Here is an 18,298-nt window from a genome sequence, read left to right as displayed (position 1 = left end):
AGCAGCATATGCTGATGTACTTTTGCAAGCTCTTTCAGGCAGTACTATGCAGTGATTCTTGGAATGGTCCATGTCATGATGTGTAAATACAGTAGTCATCAAGCCAGATGCTTCCCTGAGTCAACTACTTCTACTCTCATGCTCGAACAGATTCTCTGAGGTGGCAACACCAGCTTCACCAGCTGAAGTTTGTGATACAAAAGCTTGAAGTAGGTATAAGCACTACATAAACTTTGAAAGATACAAATACTGCTTAAACTTTTACAACAAAGAGAACTAACTAGTTCATCATGGAAACCACATACTCTTCTACACCTAACAGCAAGCTCAGATCTTCACACAAATCAGTAATCATTTACATTTCAACAAAAAGGTTTCCTCCAGTCCGTTTTAAGATAGAAGTATCCACTCTCTTCCCATTGTCTCTTAAATTATGTAAAAACAAAAGAAACCTCCAGCAAACACACACAGCTCACCATTCACCCCATTCCAAGCCCACAACAACCAAATTCCCCACTTGCTCAAACATCTGTCACACTCACCTGCTGAACTTCATTAAGGATGGAGTATGCACTTTGGATCTGTCGCTTGCTCAGTTTCCCCAGTGGCATCTTCTGCAGGTCGATCTGATAAAGTTGGAAACAATTAAAACAGGATTTCACTACACTGAAACTTTTGCAGCACTGTCTCTCTGGTTTCCAGGGAACGAATCACTCCACATTTCAGACTTGATATTAATCAAGGAATGGTACCAGAAGGACAGGGTTTGCTACTGAAAAGATGTCCTATAAACAAAGCAATGCAGCAACAGGAGACTAGGCTTGGCAGAGTAACATAAAATGCATCCTAAGTGTCTGACTGGGATTTCAGTATTAACCTACTATCAAAGGTGCTTCTGAATCATTTTGGTGAGTATACATTTCAGGCTAACAATGAAGCAATATGTTAGAAAGAATTCTTGCACATAACATCTTCTGTATACATATGTACAACCTAGGCACTCTCTTCCAGCCCCCAGCTTTAATGCTACAATAATCAATGGACAAATGTAAAGAGGTTACAAAATACTTCAGATATTTCACATCCATGACTGAAAAAAAATGAAAAGCAACTAAGTCAGAATTGATGCCTTGACTGCTGACATTTATCTATTAATTTATTTCATTTGTCACTGTTCCTTTTGTATTCACGGATCTTGAATGAGTTTCAGATTTGCATTAAATTCTCTGCACAATTATGGGCTGCCTGAATACAAAAGCGCATAGCAAAAGTAAACACCAATGGAGTCATTTATCATGTTCACACATGTACTCTCTGGACTATTTACAATACTCATCATACACCTGCAAGCGTAAACTACCATTTACTTTACTTGGTGGGTTTATGATTCAGCTCAATGACAAAAAGATTCTACGAAACCATGTACACATGGTATATTATCTGGATAAGCTATACATTATTCATTCACTATAGAACAAGGAACCCTGGCTGTGTGCAAGTCTTCTCTGCAGGCTGAACTCAAAAGATGGTTCTGAGCTACAGAGACTGGTTTGAAAGCCCTGAAGTGATTTCCACCTTGTATTGGGCTAAGGAGAGCTCTTACTATTTGCTGCAACTACGTATACATACAGTCAGTTACTAAGAGGAGCCACGATGGATGCAAAAGAGAAGACAGACTTCAAAACTGATCATGTGTTGAGGACAAATTTGAAGATTAATACTGCGAGGAACACTGAGGGCAACATGAAGAATTAGCTCTGTGTCAGAGCTGCATGTGCCAGGACTGTAATGAGGAGCAAGAGAGATATTTACCCATGCAAGAGAGGGCAAAACACTGGAACAGACTGCCCTGTAACCATCAGCCTCATGCAAGGCAATGACATGGATAACTGTAATAACATTCCAGACACTTGGTAAGGGGAAACTCTCAAAAATTAAGTCAGAAGCAGGAACAAAAGTGCATCAGAACTCCCAGTTTAGGCATAAATAGTGCCTAGTTAGAACGAAAAGCTCAACACCAGGCTTGTTAAAGGCATCACACAGCCATTTTCGGAGGATGCAGAGAAACATGAGACTAGGAGAAAAAACTCCTCCTCTAAAGAAAAACCAACTGTTCAGCAGCAGCAGGAGATAAATCTAGTAGGAAGTGAGTCCCATGATTTTCATGTCTCCTACAAACATGCAGCTGTATGAATTAACGGAGTTTCAGAGCTTTACAAAGCCAGATGACACCCGATAAACGATCTAGGGCCTTTTGCCAGTTCCAGGTACAAGCTATTAGTATTGTTTTAGAAAAACAACCAAGAGAGACACTGAATATATACAAGAACATAGCTAACCTACAGCAATACAAGATGTTGGGCAATACACCCAAAAACATTCAGATAAGCTGTTTAAATATGAAGTCTTAGAAGAGGATAACTAAGCTGGCTGAAGAAAATTGACATCTGTTATTTAGAGTCAAAGCAGTCTGACTTGTATTAAAACAACCTGTAGGATCTCTGCTCTTTCAATGCAAGCAGAGATATTACCAGACTGATTTCTAAAAGTTGAAAGAAAGAAGAATGGATGAAAAGAGGGTATCATTAGAACAAATGAGAAATAAAACAACAACAAAATCTATAGTTCAGCCCACTTCAGAAGGAGATCTGATAAAAACATTCCCTGCTGTAGAACAAAGAACACGCTCATGTGCATCATAAGTTACTACTTCCATGGCCTGTCAAACGTTGGTCAGACTCTTGACCATATTCAGTGCTGATCTAAAACTAGCAGTGACTTCTGCAAAGTATGATACACCCTGGATTGCAAAGAACTTACTTCAGGCTGCGCAAGTACTATATAGAGAGAAAGGGAAGTTATAATTGAGACACACGCATGCATGTAGTCACCTCAAATTCCACCATAGCTTTCTTCATGCTCTCCACATCAAAAATCATCTTAATAAGGTCTTGGATTGGCTTAGCAAGCTTTGATTTAGTCCCAGCACCCACTGTCAGTTTCTTGACAGCTTCTTCATCCTGGGAAGAAAACGTAGTACCAGAATTAGTAAAGTCACAAAGGAAAAGGTAACAGACTGGCTGCCATGGTATCTAATCAAAACCAATTTAATGGACACATAATACTACTAGCCTGAAGTTCATAGGCAGTATTAGATGCTGGTCTGACTTTCTGGAGCTAAGTGGTGTCAAAAATCCACCTATTCAGAAACTGGGCAGAAGTGTTTCAAGAGGCAGCATCGTAAAATAAAGGTAGAATTAAGGGAATTGAACTGCATTCATCTCTGCTTTACCTCCAACAGCAGTATTCACTTATTCTGCAAGATTCTGTTGCAGACACCATGGTATGAAAAAAAAAAAAAAAGCTTATTTCATTGTTTTATAACAAATAATTAGTTTCAGAACATTTTTTTAAATAAAAATGGCCATCAGTAAGTATAGGCATCATCAGTTACAAGTGATACTTCCTAGGAATTTTCCTGGGTAGAGTGTTTCATCCATAAAGCATCTGCCAGACGCTTCAGTGTTATAGCACACTGCAGTATAACAGTTAATTTCCTGTTGCAATATTCAAATTTCCAGAAAGAAAGCTAAGCAGTGGCTACTTCACACTGAAAGACGACATCCAGTAATGTGGCTATAGAAAAATGCAGTGTCTTGAAAACATCTTCTCTGATGTCTTTATAGCTAGTAGCAGCATTCAGCTATGTCACCTGAAAATAGTTTAAGTTACGGGGTATAAGTATACACACTCTCCCAATGGGCAGAAGGAATAGAATTCCTATTTAGCATAGATGTCTAAACAGCCAAATCCTACTGGTAACAAATATTTTCTCCTCCTCAGCTTGCTCAACATGCACACTAAGCATTGGGCTGCAAAAGATTCGTTTCACCATTTGGGAGAATTTTGAATGCAGAAAACAGATGAAGCGTGTCTAATTTAAATAAAATAAAACAGGGAGTTTGTGAAATGACTGCTTACTTCATCTCAAATTAAATTCTATAAGATTACACAGAGTAAACAAGAATAATTATTCTCCCAGCAGTCTCCTTGCTATGCTTACATTATTTGTGCAGCAAAACCCCTGCACTTCATCCCTCAAGTTAAAGTGTCAGTAAGTGCAGAAGAGGAGAGTTACAGGAAAGCAGCTGAGCAATGCTCCACCTGGCACAGGGACATTTAACAGTTACCTGTCCATAATCTATTTCCAGTGGGTAGAATTTTTTTGGATATTTAGTGAAGTTCTTTGAATGCCAAGAATTGCCAGTTTTCTCTTCATACAAATTTAGGAAGTGTTCAACAGCATCTTCTTTTGATGGCATCTGCTCCAGCTTGTTACTCCCAATGACAGTGCCCACACGACCCCAGGATCTGAACACCCAGTACCTAGAGAAGTGAAACGCAAGAAAAGAGCAGATGTAAAGGCTCTGGCTCTAGATCTCAGTCCAAATGAAACTGATTCTGCAACTGTGAATCAGCCATTTGCATGTCGTTATTTTAAGGAGAGATATTCTGCAAGAAAGCTACAGAAGAGCCACCACAGTGCCTATGTCCAACAACAGGTGTAAAGAACACCTGCTGTAAACACACCAGATGTACAGCTCTGAAGATAAATGCATGCACAGTGAGAGAGAGAAGGGGAAAGAAAATAGTAGCTATTACCACTTAAGTCAATATTTTTACAAATATACATCTTCAGTCTTTTGAGTTCATATATTTAGGGGAAAAAAACAACATGCATACTTAAGCCTGTAATTCAAAGTCATAGAGTTCAGTTTCTTAGGAACAACAGAAATAACTGAAGTATTTGTCTTACTACCATTAACTTGGATAGCTTCAGCAATCAATTCAATGTTTCCAATTCGTCAGGCAGAAAGCACAGGTATTGGGATCCCTCCACCTGAATCCAGATCCAAACTCTGGATCACAGCTCCAGATACAAACTCCAAGTACAGGAGCTAGCAATACCCCCCTCAATTTCCGTATCTGTTATGAGAAGCATAACCACAACCACTGGACAGATCCACCACATTTGATGACAATCATCTCCTGACCCTTTCACTGCATTTTGCTAAGCCTCAGTACCCCTCTAAGTCAGAACTACACTGTGATGTTAAGAGACAGAATCTGGTTTTGTTTCCCAAGGTCACAGCTCTGCAATTAGAAGACAAAATTAAGTTGGAGAATATGGGGAAGATTCCCAACATTACATACTTCATGATTGGGCTCCTGGATGTCAAAACAGAAAAACTTGTATTTTCATGGGCGGCTGTCAGTCAGAGAGCACTGTGACCTTCCTGCTATCTTCTTTGGACTGGGTTAATTGGATATCTATTGTATGTGCCTCACTCATCCCAGAATGCACAAATGAATGCTACCAGACAATTCAACAGCTCCCCCTCAGCCCCTCCCACCTTTTTAAACAAACATATCTATCCATAACTCCTTACAAGAACATTACAAGACTCCTTTCTTGCTTTTGTAGAAACCAAAAATCCAGTACTTACTAGAAAAAAAGTGAACAAAGACATTTCTAGGGAAAATTGAACTCACCTGCTCTCTCTGTCATCCTCTAGCAGCTGCAGTTTGTAATAGGAATTTGTTCCTTTCACAATATCTACTAGGCCAAGAGTTGCACTGAAAATCTTTCCACCTTTTTCAAAGACGTGAGCAGAATCCTCCAAGCCTACAGAGAAGGAACAGAATTAGAAGACAAAGGTTACTATTTTAGCTTTCTTTCCTACATTCATGTTCACCCAAGTGTTTCAAAATTGTGAGAAAATTAACAAAATATCAGAAAGAACAGTGGTAACATGCTCATTAAAAACTATTTTAAGCTTACTTTTCAACACCTTGTAGGTACGTGCTTTCAGGTACACTGGAATGAACCTCAACCCTAACTTGAAAAAAACTGTACATTTGAGAAAAGAACCTAGAATCTAGCCCTGAACACTGCATGACTGGCTAGAAGAATTCTCAAGAGAGATATAGTTTTACAGTTGTCACATTAAAAAATGAAGTGAAAAAATGAAGGCTGGTCTTAGTTGGAGTATGAATTCTAAGGACAACATCTGTACATAATCAATTTGGAGAGTAGCGTCATTTGCCCCTGCTCAAAGAGTCTTGAGGCAAATGCTTATGGCACAACCATAGTCACTGCTGCCTGAGCTTTTATACACTCCTCTAACATGTTACTGAAGCAGAAAAATGCGTATACCTTAGTTTAAATGGACCTCCTGAGAGATGCACTAGAATATCCTAGAATATCCAAGCTTTAAGGCAAGGAATTCTTGCCTTAAAGAAGAAAATCTGTCTTAAAAAATACCACTTTCCTTTACAGCATCCTGAACTTTTATATTAATGACCAAAAATCCTTTTCCTTCCACAGAAAGATAAAAATAAGAATGCTGCAAACAATCATGCATCCTGAAGACTTTGGTGAAGGCTCAGCTATTGTTCTCACTCACCAGAGTCAGGATCTACTGCTGCTCCACCTTTAACTGTTAGCTTCATTTTCTTTTCAGACTTGCTAGGTCCTGCAGGGATAAGAAGTTAATTTTTTCCTACACAGGCAATACAGTTTGACTTGAATCAAGATATAAATTCTCAATTTGCATAATTACTACCTTAATGAGGCTTCAAATCAAATTCTTGGAATAATACCACCACACTTCAATGGTTTTTTACCTGCCTTTAGCAGCTAATTCACAGCTGCCATCCCCCAGAAGGAAATGAAAACCAAGATCTCCCCAGATAACATCTACCTTCTTTCTCCTGACCTCAATATCGTTTGTCCAACTACACAATAGATAGAAGTCACATTTGTGGTTGTATTTAAGTGGGATCTTAAAACTTCACAGGGCATGTGGGACATTCAGTACTCTTGGAGATCCTGCTGCTGTTAGTCTAGCAATAACACAAAACTGAACAAGCTAAAAGCTTGGGGGCTATGGAAAAGAAGTTGAGCATATCTAATGGTTTTGTTCACTTTCCAGCATAAATAATGCAAGCTTGCTGTGGCAGTTGTGAAGACTACTGAACAGTGGTGATGGGCTGACAGTTGAACTACATGGTCTTAGTGGTCTTTTCCAACCTTAATGATTCTACGATTCTAAGAGTGCTACTGGGACAGAAGCTGTCAAGAGATAGCTTCATACTCACTTAAACCTGGTCTTACCTAAAGCATGATTATTTAAAATTTACTATGAGGGAAAAAAAAAAGTCAGAGAACTCTAGGAAAGGATGAGGCTAGACTATACCCAGATTTTCTTTGTGCACACAGAGCATTAAACAGGCCTCTGGAGAAACAACCACTTCATTCTTCACCTTGTTCTTCTTTGACCTTCCCAGCACTCTTCATATTTGGGGGCTTGCTGCACTTCCCATCCACCGCCACCTCCTGGTGCTCCGTTTTCACCTCTGCACCCCAAGGTGAAATTGCATGGAGAGAGAGAAGCTCCTGAAAGCTCTTGCTGCAAGATTTCACATCCTTAAGAAACTCCTCTGAGACCACACGAACTTTGGCATCCTTCACTTCTTCCATCTTCTTGCTCATTTTCTCCACCTCCTCTGCAGAGGCAGGAAAGGGAGGAAAACAAACAAACAAACAAAAAACAAACAGTGAGATTTCAAGACTTCAGCCTCTACTTCTGACAACAATTCAGGACTCTGTAAAACTTTGAGGAGATGCATTTCCACAACATACAAAGCTGCAGACTGGACTAGAACAGGAACTCTCATATTTTACTCGACTGGTCCAGCCTTTACGGCACAACCCACATGACTACTTTTTGCTAGGTGAGTAAAACTCAACCAACTCACGTTTCCTTTTACTTTTCCAAGGCCACATGCAAGTGCAAACACACTCCCTAATCCAAACACTAACCCACATAGAGCTCTAATCAAGTACATGCGTCCAGTGCTACCAGTGACCACCCCAAGGCTGCTCACTCTGTGTGCTGATGCACAGGGTGGCCTTGTTAGCTGTTGTTGTCATTTTTCCTCCCAACTCCTCCACAATATTCTTCACTTCCTCCTTGTTCTTGGACAGCTTTCCAAGGGTCAGGATCTTCATGTTGGTCAGTGGTTTGTCTAGGGGTTCAGAAACAAGACCAACACATTAGTTAAAAGCACAGAGTTCCCCACACAAATAATAAGCATAAAGAGACAGCATCCCACACACTCAGAAAAATCAGCACAGCCTGCAGGGAGATGAGTCCAAGTGGGTCTGACTAATGAGTGGGAGAAAGCTTCCATTCTCTAAGGGAGATGATGAAGCACGTACAACAAACAGAATAAATGGAAGGCTGGAAAAGATGCGTATGTGGGCACATTATTTGCCTGCATTTAGTGTTGTTGTGTTTTGTTTTGTTTAAGTTTGCTTCAGAACTGTCTACTAGAGACTTTGCTCAGCTTCCCTCTTCATCTGATGACTGGACAACATGAAAGGTCCTGCCTCTTCAAAAGGAAATCTGCTTTTGAGGAGCTGGAGAAAGTCTATCTCTCAAAGAACAGCATTCTCATATGTTACAGTATATTTGAGTCTTGATTTTACAGGCAGTTCAAAGTTGGAAACTGGCTGAATCATGCAAACCCTGCAACAAGCAAACTGGTAAGCAGTTGATGCTTCACTACTTTGTGGTGTCAATACTGATGCAATGAGCTTTGCAATGCAGGTGGATTCAGAGCACAATGAATGTCTGAAAGCTTTTCCTGCACTTCTAAAGATGAATGCTAAACTGAAAGGTTTTTGTTCCTCCCATCCACCATTCCAGACACAAATGAGTTAGGCTGCTAGCAAACAAAGTAACCTGGGCTTAATTCTAGTCAGTAGTTTGTATTTATTTTCAGAACACACTGGAATGGGAATCAAGTTGCCAGTTAAAATAACATGATCTGGCCAATATCAGCTAGACAGAAATTACTTTCACCCTTTTCACCAAGGAACAACATCCCCTTGCTCTCCAAACTACAGCCAGGGCTAAATAAACTAAATAAGAAGTTACAGTTCTTAGTGGACAAGGCACATCACTGAAGGGTGCAACTTGTGCCAGTGGCCTATGTGGAACTAGTGGAGTTGAACCATTTGCCAATTTGCAGATCGGAGACAGCACATCTGTTCTTGCACAATGCTAGTCAGCAGTTGTTGAGACTAAGTACACAAAGAGGATTTCAAACAACTTCCTGACCTTAAAAACCTAACACTGGGTGCAGAATATGGAAGTTGATATTACTGAGGATCCTGGATGCTCCCCAAGAAACCAAATCAGAAAGTATTTCACAGCAGGTCCCAGCTGGGACATGGGCCTTTAACTCTTTGATTCATTGTGAATACACCATCAAATACCCAAAATGATTTGTCAGAAAAAGAAACCAGTACCCACACACACATGAAAAAACAACAAGATCCCAAGCATGTGTGCCCAGTGAGCCAGAAAAGGGTCTTCCTTTGCTAGGAAGAGGTAGCACATGACAATTTACAATTCTGTTTCTCACCAGGAGAGCTCAGACTGCTCAGGGGTAAGAGAACCGCAAACAGCAGGTCTCTTCAAGGGGCCCATTTGGATGGAAACGGCATCAAACACCACCCTGAACTCCACTGACCTTGGGGTGTAGAGACAGTCTCTGTCAAAGGAGCAGATACAGATGGAGGTGGCACAGAGTTCACAGTTGCAGCCTCAGGAGGGAATATCCTGTCCTGCTTCTTACACTTAAACTTTTTGAGATAAGGAATTTCACGAAATTCCTGTATGATAGAAGCATACAGAGTTTAAAAACAACAAATACTATTACAAAATTTAAAAGCCAAGTTAAGCAGTGGCCAGATTCTGTCATTTATCATAGGTCTCAAAGGATTTCCAAGATACTCATATTAAGATAGGCAAATATTCACTTCACTGATTCAGAAAACAAAGCTAGAGGAGAGTAAACGACTGGTTTCAAATCAAATCAGCAATATCTCTTTTAATTTAGCGTTACTGGGAAAAGGGATGATTTTGTTCTATATTAACTGCCCCCAGAGAGATGGAGCCGTGACAGGATTCCCCGCTGTCACAGCTGCTGAGCACTGCAGCACACTTTGCTCTCCAGCATCCAACATCCAAACTCCTCACAAGAGGAAGCATCAATTAAGAAGCATGCTTCAGATCATCACATTTACAGTCAACACCCACCTTTGGGATTACCCAGTCTTTCCTGTTGGGAGTCTGTGTTTTAGCCACACACTTAGTCCAGGCAGTAATGTCCCCTGAACAGTAGTATGCATCGCTCTTGAACACAAACTGCCCCTTACATTCCTCGCAGGGAAGCAGAGCTCCAAACGCCATCCCATCTGCCACTCGGTCCAAAATCTAAAACAACAAAGAATACAGAACTGGGCATTCAGGAGAGCATAACTCCCACACAGAGCCTGACCAGACAGCACTGCTGGAGACGAAAAGAAGTAGATGAGCTACTGCATCTGAGCACACGTATGTAGGTGGGAACGTAGGCTCAGACAAGCCCCAGTTTTCCTGCCTAGAGATTTTCTTGGCCATTTTGAGTCTAGACACTTCCCACACCTCATCCCACACTCTCTACAGCCTTAATAAACAAAAACACTTCATGTGACATGTGCCTCTGAAAGAGAGAAACCTTTTCCCAGTTACACAGTCTAAAATGTGACTTTTTTAGGAAGCGTGCCAGAAAATAACTAGAAAATAACTCAGTCTTTGCCTCCTCTAGCCTAACGTAACAGTTAGAAGGAGGCAATGCGAAGCACCACAGCCAATGTGCTTTTGCAGAGCCAGTGACAAAAATACCAATCAGTTGGGACATTCAAGACCCAGCAGACATGCAAAATGACTACAGACCAACTTACTGCATTCTCCCCTGAAGGCACCTCCTGCTTGTTGGCAATCAGCAGCTCTTTCAGGTCATTGGTGGAGCAGACCTTCCTCAGCTCATCCTTGATGCCCCAGATCAGCTCTGTCTGCTCCTGTGGACAAAGCCTGTCAGCTTAGCTATTTGCAGACACTCACTACTGAACACGTCCATAACTGCAGCATGGTGCTTCACCACAGGGAGAACCACATGTTTTATCCAAACAACTGGATCAGGTCTTTAAAGACACATGCTTCAGATTTCAGTATGAATATATATGCACATGATAGCTTTCAAAAGTACTCTCACAAGAAGATTGCAAGGGAAAGCTTGGCTTTATGGGATTCTGTATAAGACAATGCTTCTGCATTGTATATGTGAGCAGAAAGACTGTGGAACAAGTCTTACAGCACTACCCCATACAAAAAGATACAAGTTTTTATAGCAAAACAATTGGCTTTTAGGTGGAGCAGAACCTGTGTTTCTACCACACTTCTACTCTCAGTGTACTCTCAACAGCCTCTGCAAGCATCGACAATCCAGTTCACACTGCCAACAGCGGGGATATCACTGCATTAGAGTGTATTTTATTAAAATAAAAATCACAAATGCTGGAACACATTGTCCTTATTTTAAGACACTTAAGTGTAAGAAGTACTTTTAGATCAGAAACATGAAATGGCCCAGAAAGGCCTGCACGTTCTTTTAGGCCTTTCTACAAAAGGTGAAAGGGTTAGACAGAAAAGAGATGTTCTAAAAAATCAGATCATGTCATTTTCTTTACAGCTCCATTAAGCATTAGCTTTAGCAAAGCTGCTTGTTATTTTTTTTCTTGGAAAGTACCTATGCCAAACTTTCAATGAATATAAAATTCTCACAGCTCCATTAGGAATTCTTCCCACAGTATTCCAAAATTAAAAGGTAGAAAGCTGCAATCAATCACACTTTGTACTCAACAACTGCTTCTCATAGGGTGAGAGAGATATGACCTCTCTGTAATCTAATTCCACACTTTGCTTCATTTTTACAGTGAGCTCTTTATTGGCTGCCAAGCTCTTCTGAAACAGTGCTTGGTATCAGAGCTTCAGCAACCACAGTCAGATGAAACAGGAAGGTTCGTGAAACCAACTTCTCTGAGAGAAAGAAGGCATTTAGCCTAATCTATTTAAATCTAATAAGCCTAAGTCCTAGAAAAGTTCCTTCTTCTATTTCAGGAGACAACAGCAGGGAGAATCGCCTTCAGCAATGGCTTTGCATCAGGCCACCTCCTGTGCCAAGACATAAGGACCAGCTGTACTGCAACTCTGCTTCATCTAGGCAGCAGGTACAGTTCCTCTCCAGGTACCACAGCTCTTCAGTTAGTGTCTGACACTGCATTGTTCTAGCTAGGCAGTTTTTAGGATCTAATCAGCTAAAACTCACCTTCAGCTGTTTTTCCTGCTTTGATTCTTTTTCTTTTTCTTTTTTTGATTTCTTTTTTGCAATCACATTTCCATCTACCTCTTCTCCTTTTCTCTTTCTAAGAGAGAAAAAATAAAGAACATACATAGTGAAAATAAGTTATTTAAACGCCTATCCATTAAAATGGCTCAGGTTACTGACTGCTGATATCTGCAGAGACTTGAATAAGTGGCAAGACCACTTTTCAAAATTCCTCAGTGCTACATCACAGACACGTACTTGGCTCTGCAACAACTGCCTCAATTAGATCAGGCACACTTTTGGGCTTTTCACAGGATAATTATGATCTGGCAGAACAGCACATAAAATGCTACAACATTGGGAACTGCAGGCATATTCAGCCACATCTGTATTAGTTACTACAAGGGCATACACAAAGACCCACGAGAATACATACACCTCTCCACATATGAGGAGGTGTAGCAATGAAGGTTATGACTACCATGGAATCGTCACAGAATGCCTTGTGTTGAAAGTGACCTTAAAGACAATCCAGTTCCAATCCCCAGCCAGGAGCAGGGCTGCCACCAGCTCAGGCTGCCCAGGACCCCATCCAACCTGGCCTTGAGCACCACCAGGGATGGGGCACTCACACCTTTTCTGGTCAACTTGTTTCAGTGTCTCAGTGCCTTTTGGGTAAAGAATTCTCCACTTAACATCCAACCTAAATCTCTCCTCTTTTAGTTTAAAGCCACCCCCCCAGTCCTATCGCTATCAGACCATGTAAAAAGTTGGTCTTTCTCCTGCTTATCAACTCCCTTGAAGTACTGGAAGGCCGCAGCGAGATATCCCCACAGCCTCCTCCTCTCCATGCTGAACAATAACAGCTCCCTCAGACTTTCTTCATAGGAGAGGTGCTCCAGTCCTCTGAGCATCTCTGTCTTCCACTGGACACACTGCATTCTTCGTGTACTGGAGACCCCATACCTGGGCACAGTACTGCACGCAGGGCCTCACAAGGGCAGAGCACCGAGGAACAATTCCCTCCCTCCCCCTGCTGCCACCTCAGCATGGTGTGCGGCAATCCTCACAATCAGTACATGATGAGGGATGTAAGGATGGAGCACTACCCTGCTGAAAAGGACCTGACAGTATGAGTGGATAGCAGCTGGGCATGAGCCAGCTTGTGGCCTTGAAGCCCAGAAAGCCAAATGCACCAAAAGAAGCTGCACCAGAAAGAAGCATGGCCAGCAGGGTGAGGGAAGTGAACCTGCCCCTCTGCTCTGTGCTGGTGAGACCTCACCTACAGTACTGCATCCAGATGTAGAGTCTTCAGTATAGGAGAGATGGACCTGTTGGAGCGCGTCCAGAGAAAGGCCACAAAAATGACCTGAGGAATGGAACAGAACACCTCCCCCTCTGAGGACATGCTGAGTGAGCTGGGACTGTTCAGTCTGGAGAAGGCTTTAGAGAGACCTAACTGCAGCTTTTCAGTATCTACAAGGGAACTGTATGAAAGAAACTTAAGCAGGGTTTGTTGTGATAAGACATGGTTTCATGATGTACTATTGTGCCGCTTTGTGTGAGGAAATTTACTGTTATTAGCTGAACCATTACAGATGTGCATGGAGAAGGTACAGGAAACTTTGCACAGGAAAGACGAAAAAAGAGAAAGCCAAACAAGAGCCAGAGATTTTTGCAGGATTCTGAATGAGACCTCATAAGAATATTCAGGTTTCCAGAGTCATGTCACCCCCTTGGTCTGCCTGTAACAGTATCAATAAATCACTCTCAGTGCATGTTCTCATCACGAGGAAATAAAATTAAATTTTACCCCATTTGGGGCAGGATGGGCCTAGAAATTGAGGTACAGCATGAGCACAGCTTGGATGTTCCACTGCATTGTCAAACTCTGTCAAAGAGTTACAATCATTTAAAAACATCAGATAGACTTAAAAGTATGCATAAGCTGTGGCTGTTGGGTAAGTCAAAGTTAACATTCTCAATTGCTCTCCTATTCACAATACTGTTTCCTAAATGGCACGGACAAGAAACAGCAAGGCAAGACTGGATGCAGTACAAGCACAGCCATGCTTCCAAAGGTCCTCAGGCCACACAAGGGTGCTCCTCTCCCTTTGGCTGCAGGCTCCACAAGGCACAAGCCCAGAGCATCCATTGATCACTGCAGCACCAAACACAAAGTGCTCATCATGCAAATTACAGCTCCTGGAAGTTTAACCAAATCACAGGCATACAGAATAATAAGGGAAAACACACCAGCATGAACACAATGCACACATTGCTGTACCTTCCCAAGCCAGAGGGCTTAATCATGCAAGTATTTAGGATGGGTGCCCAAACACTGTGCATCTGCAGTGTCTCTCGTTGGCAGGCTGAGAGCCAGGGTGCCTCCAGCAAGCCAAGGCTGATGGCTGTGCAGCAACTTGCCTCCAAAAGGAGGAAAGCCAAACAAATGGAAGGCAGTCACCCTGCTGAGAGGCCCCTGGACCAAGGGAAAGTATCCAAGTCCCAGCAGGATTCGTACTTCTGGCAGTTTCTCAGAGGGGGGGGGGACGGGACAGTGGGTTGCTTTGCCTGTACCCAACAACTGTCATACCTGCTCCAGCCAATCTGCAGTGTGAGGGGGATCATATAGATTGCAGAGAGGTACATAGCTGGAAGTTTCTCACCTTCTCCCCCGTCCCTGCCTATGCCCAATACTTAAAGCAAACACCAATTGTTATTTTATACAGCTTCAAGAAGGGATGGACAAAAGTGAATTCATCTCCTATCTGTCCAAAGTCACAAATTTTACAAAAAACTAACAAAGCAGATACTCGTTGACGCACACTCCTTTTACCTGCCATCACTGGGACCAGACACTGTGCTGCTAATAGCAGCCGGGTGCTGCTGCATACAGCCTTTCTTCTGCTGCAGAAGGGAAAGTCTGTGCACTAAACAGATACAGTCCAACAGCTTGCTTAGAAGACTAGCACTGACCAGACAACAGAGAACACTTTTCACCTCCCTGGAAGATACAGAACTACGAGATCCACTCCAGCTTTAAAAAGGATGATGAGGAAGGTGAACCGGCCCACCCCCAATTGGCCCTTCCTTACCATTTACTCCATTTTTCATGTCCTCATAAGAATGAAAACAAAGACATAAGGACAGTAACCTTGGATAAAGACAAGCACCTGATATAGGAAGGATCTGGAACCCCCTTCCTCACTCTGTAAAGCACTTGCAGATTGTTGCTGACACGAGTACTTATTCTCTGCTTCAGATTATCTGCAGCTAATTGGGTGCTGCCTGACAACACCTCCAGAATGAGGCTTTGCTACCATACTGAGCAGCAGTTCCATGCAGGGGAGGACTGCATCCAGTAATGACCAATGAAAGGAGCTAGGATCCTTGCTGGATATCTTCCCATTTTTGTCCTTCAGAGGGAAGAGATTTTTCCATCCTATTCTCGGTAGCGTTGCTCAATGCCTCAGTTTCACTCACCTGCAACACGTATGTGAGATCATTGCTTTTATGCAAAGGGCTGACAGCAGCTCCAGTCAGAGTGTCTCTGCTGAGCACAGGCCAGACATGCAGAAGCAGCAGATGAATTTGGGTATGTCGTATCCAAACTGCAAACAGCTGACTGGATGTAATTTGAATGCAGCACAAGTAGAGATAACTGAAGATCACTTTCAGAATCTCACCTACAGCAGATGCTCTGATATTGTTTCTGCAAGAAGCTGCAATTTCTGTCATTAATACCTGTTATCTGATCGAATGCACAAGCTAAAAAATGGGAGAGAGCTGCACCTCATTCAAACTTCTGGATTTCCCCCCCACCTTCTTCTTAGCTTCTTCAGAACTCTGTACTTTCTTGTCAGATAATCCCCAGCGAGGAAGCACAACCACACCACTCCACTCATTCCACTTATTTACACTCCCACTCACTCAGTTAGCTCTGAGACAGATGGTCTCTTTGCCAATTCATCCTTAATACCCTCAGGTCAAGCACACAGCCCAAATGGCAAAGAAAGGTGATGGCTCACAAGAGCCAGTCAGCACCCTCACAGGCAAGAGGCTTGTTCATGCAGTGCTTTGGAAGCAGGAAAGGTGGCATTTCCTACTGTTTTTCTGGCATAAGGTCCTGGTTCACATTACCATACATCACCACACTAAGCTTTTTTCCAGTGCAATTCTAGACTCTTATTTACACAGTGACTTGGCAAACTGTCTTCTGGCCTACCTTTGCAAAGCCTTCATATTTTGAATATCATCCCAGAGAGTGGCCCAGAAAAGCAGAATCAGGGCAGACAAAAAACAAAAAACAAAAAAACAAAAAAGCAACCAGTCAAATCTCTAGTGCTTTGCTGAAGACATGGGAGAAAGTTACTAATAACCTTATTAAACTCATTCACTGCCCCAGGATGAAGTGGAATGCAAAAAGCAGCAAACATGTAAAAACTTGGTACTCCTACCTACATTCTGCAATGCACACAGAAGGAAGGTGCCTACTATGTGAAAGGAAAGCAGTCCCAGATAGCACAGCACAGTCTGAAGGGTACCAGACTCCAGCAGCTCAGGGGACAGGGCTGAACACTGGCATACAGACCCACGGAAAAGTATCTGCATGACACTGCAGAACCCTCCCCACAGCATCTGCACTGCTGCTGAATACATTCGGAACAACCGCTTGCCAACCAAGAATCAAGCACATAAGTTGAATGGCAGACTCTTAACACACAGATCAATTTATGCAAGCTCTACTCTGTTATCTATAATCAAAACCAACGCTGATACTCAGAAGCTCTGAACCATGCCCATCAGCCACACACTTACACAGGACCAAAACTGACAAAGACTGCACAGACTTGATACAACTACATCTTTTCAGAACCCGATGTCAGTCTCACTGGGCAGATTCACAGTGACTCCTTGCAGAAGTATTGCTGAATTCAGTCTAGGAAGTACACGGGGAAGCCCAACACCTTACAAGACAACATCGTTCCTGTTTGTAGAACCCAGTGATACTTTATGCTTCCTCCTTCATGGGAAAAATGCAGCATTGGCTTGTGTTAACAAATGTGATGCTAGGCAAAGTCACCTCAAACATAAAAGCCTTCATTAACTGAGAAAGATCAACCAAAACTAGCAAGCCACCTGGAAGGGCTTCTCTATCAGTTCAACTTCTGTTAAGAGCCTCCATTCAAAATTTCAGTGCAAAGCAATAAGATTTCAACTGTCTATCATAAAAGGCTTAGCAAACAAAAGCATCCAAGTGTAAGCACCATGCAGGCAATAAGCACTGTTATCAGACTCTGTATATCACAGATCAGCAGTGTGTAGATGTCAAACCAATTCTGTAACAAGTGGTTAGGTAGAGAAATCAAGGCTGATAACAACATGTCAACGGTTTACGGGCTGGTTCGGCCCGGTTCCGTGACTAGAAGGGCGGAGGGATCCGCGGATCCGCGACCCCCGGAAAAAAAGAAATAAGGGACCCCGAAATAATGAAAACAGTGGCAACAATCTAGAGGTAAAACAAAGTAATTACTAAATATGGTATCAACAGAATTTATAAGGAGAGAGAATGTGAAATTGATAGTGGATCGGCCTTACCACAACGCTGAGATGAGAAGCGCAGGCAGAGAAGCGCAGGCGAGAAGCGCAGGCAGAGAAGCGCAAGCGAAGCAGCGCAGGCAGAGAAGCGCAAGCGAAGCAGCGCAGGCAAAGAAGAGCAAGCGAAGCAGCGCAGGCAAAGAAGAGAGCATCAGGTGACCTTGCCGGGAGTTATATCTCCTCGCTGACCGCAAAGCCCCCTGGGGAAACGTAGCTGCTCTTCTCCGCTGGACAGGCACCCGGAACTTGAGCATCAGCAGTCAAACCCCCAGTACATTGCATGATGTTATGATGTGGAATACCGATAATGAAAAATCATGAAACCATGACATTCCACCCCTTATTCCACATCACTACATCATGCTTAATATAGCAAACAAAATATAAACACACGCACTAGGAATTACTGACTGCA

The 18,298-nt window shown here is 42.4% G+C and overlaps 1 protein-coding gene across 1 annotated transcript in view; it reads right to left on the bottom strand.

Moving 5' to 3' along the window:
• PARP1 (poly(ADP-ribose) polymerase 1) overlaps positions 1–18,298 on the bottom strand; it is a 34,710-nt gene that overhangs the window by 7,180 nt on the left and 9,232 nt on the right. The window contains exons 4-14 of the mRNA XM_010706656.3: positions 12,283–12,379; positions 10,859–10,975; positions 10,173–10,349; positions 9,604–9,745; positions 7,951–8,091; positions 7,327–7,569; positions 6,468–6,536; positions 5,554–5,686; positions 4,191–4,386; positions 2,892–3,020; positions 543–626 (exon numbers count right to left, since the gene is read on the bottom strand). Of these exons, the coding sequence (XP_010704958.1) occupies positions 543–626; positions 2,892–3,020; positions 4,191–4,386; positions 5,554–5,686; positions 6,468–6,536; positions 7,327–7,569; positions 7,951–8,091; positions 9,604–9,745; positions 10,173–10,349; positions 10,859–10,975; positions 12,283–12,379 (1,528 nt within the window). The remainder of the gene's footprint in view (positions 1–542; positions 627–2,891; positions 3,021–4,190; positions 4,387–5,553; positions 5,687–6,467; positions 6,537–7,326; positions 7,570–7,950; positions 8,092–9,603; positions 9,746–10,172; positions 10,350–10,858; positions 10,976–12,282; positions 12,380–18,298) is intronic.

The sequence above is a fragment of the Meleagris gallopavo genome, chromosome 2 (genome assembly GCF_000146605.3).
Source record: "Meleagris gallopavo isolate NT-WF06-2002-E0010 breed Aviagen turkey brand Nicholas breeding stock chromosome 2, Turkey_5.1, whole genome shotgun sequence".
Classification (NCBI taxonomy): domain Eukaryota; kingdom Metazoa; phylum Chordata; class Aves; order Galliformes; family Phasianidae; genus Meleagris; species Meleagris gallopavo.
The sequence above is the reverse complement of the archived record's forward strand: the minus strand, read 5'-3'. Positions and strand labels throughout refer to the sequence as shown.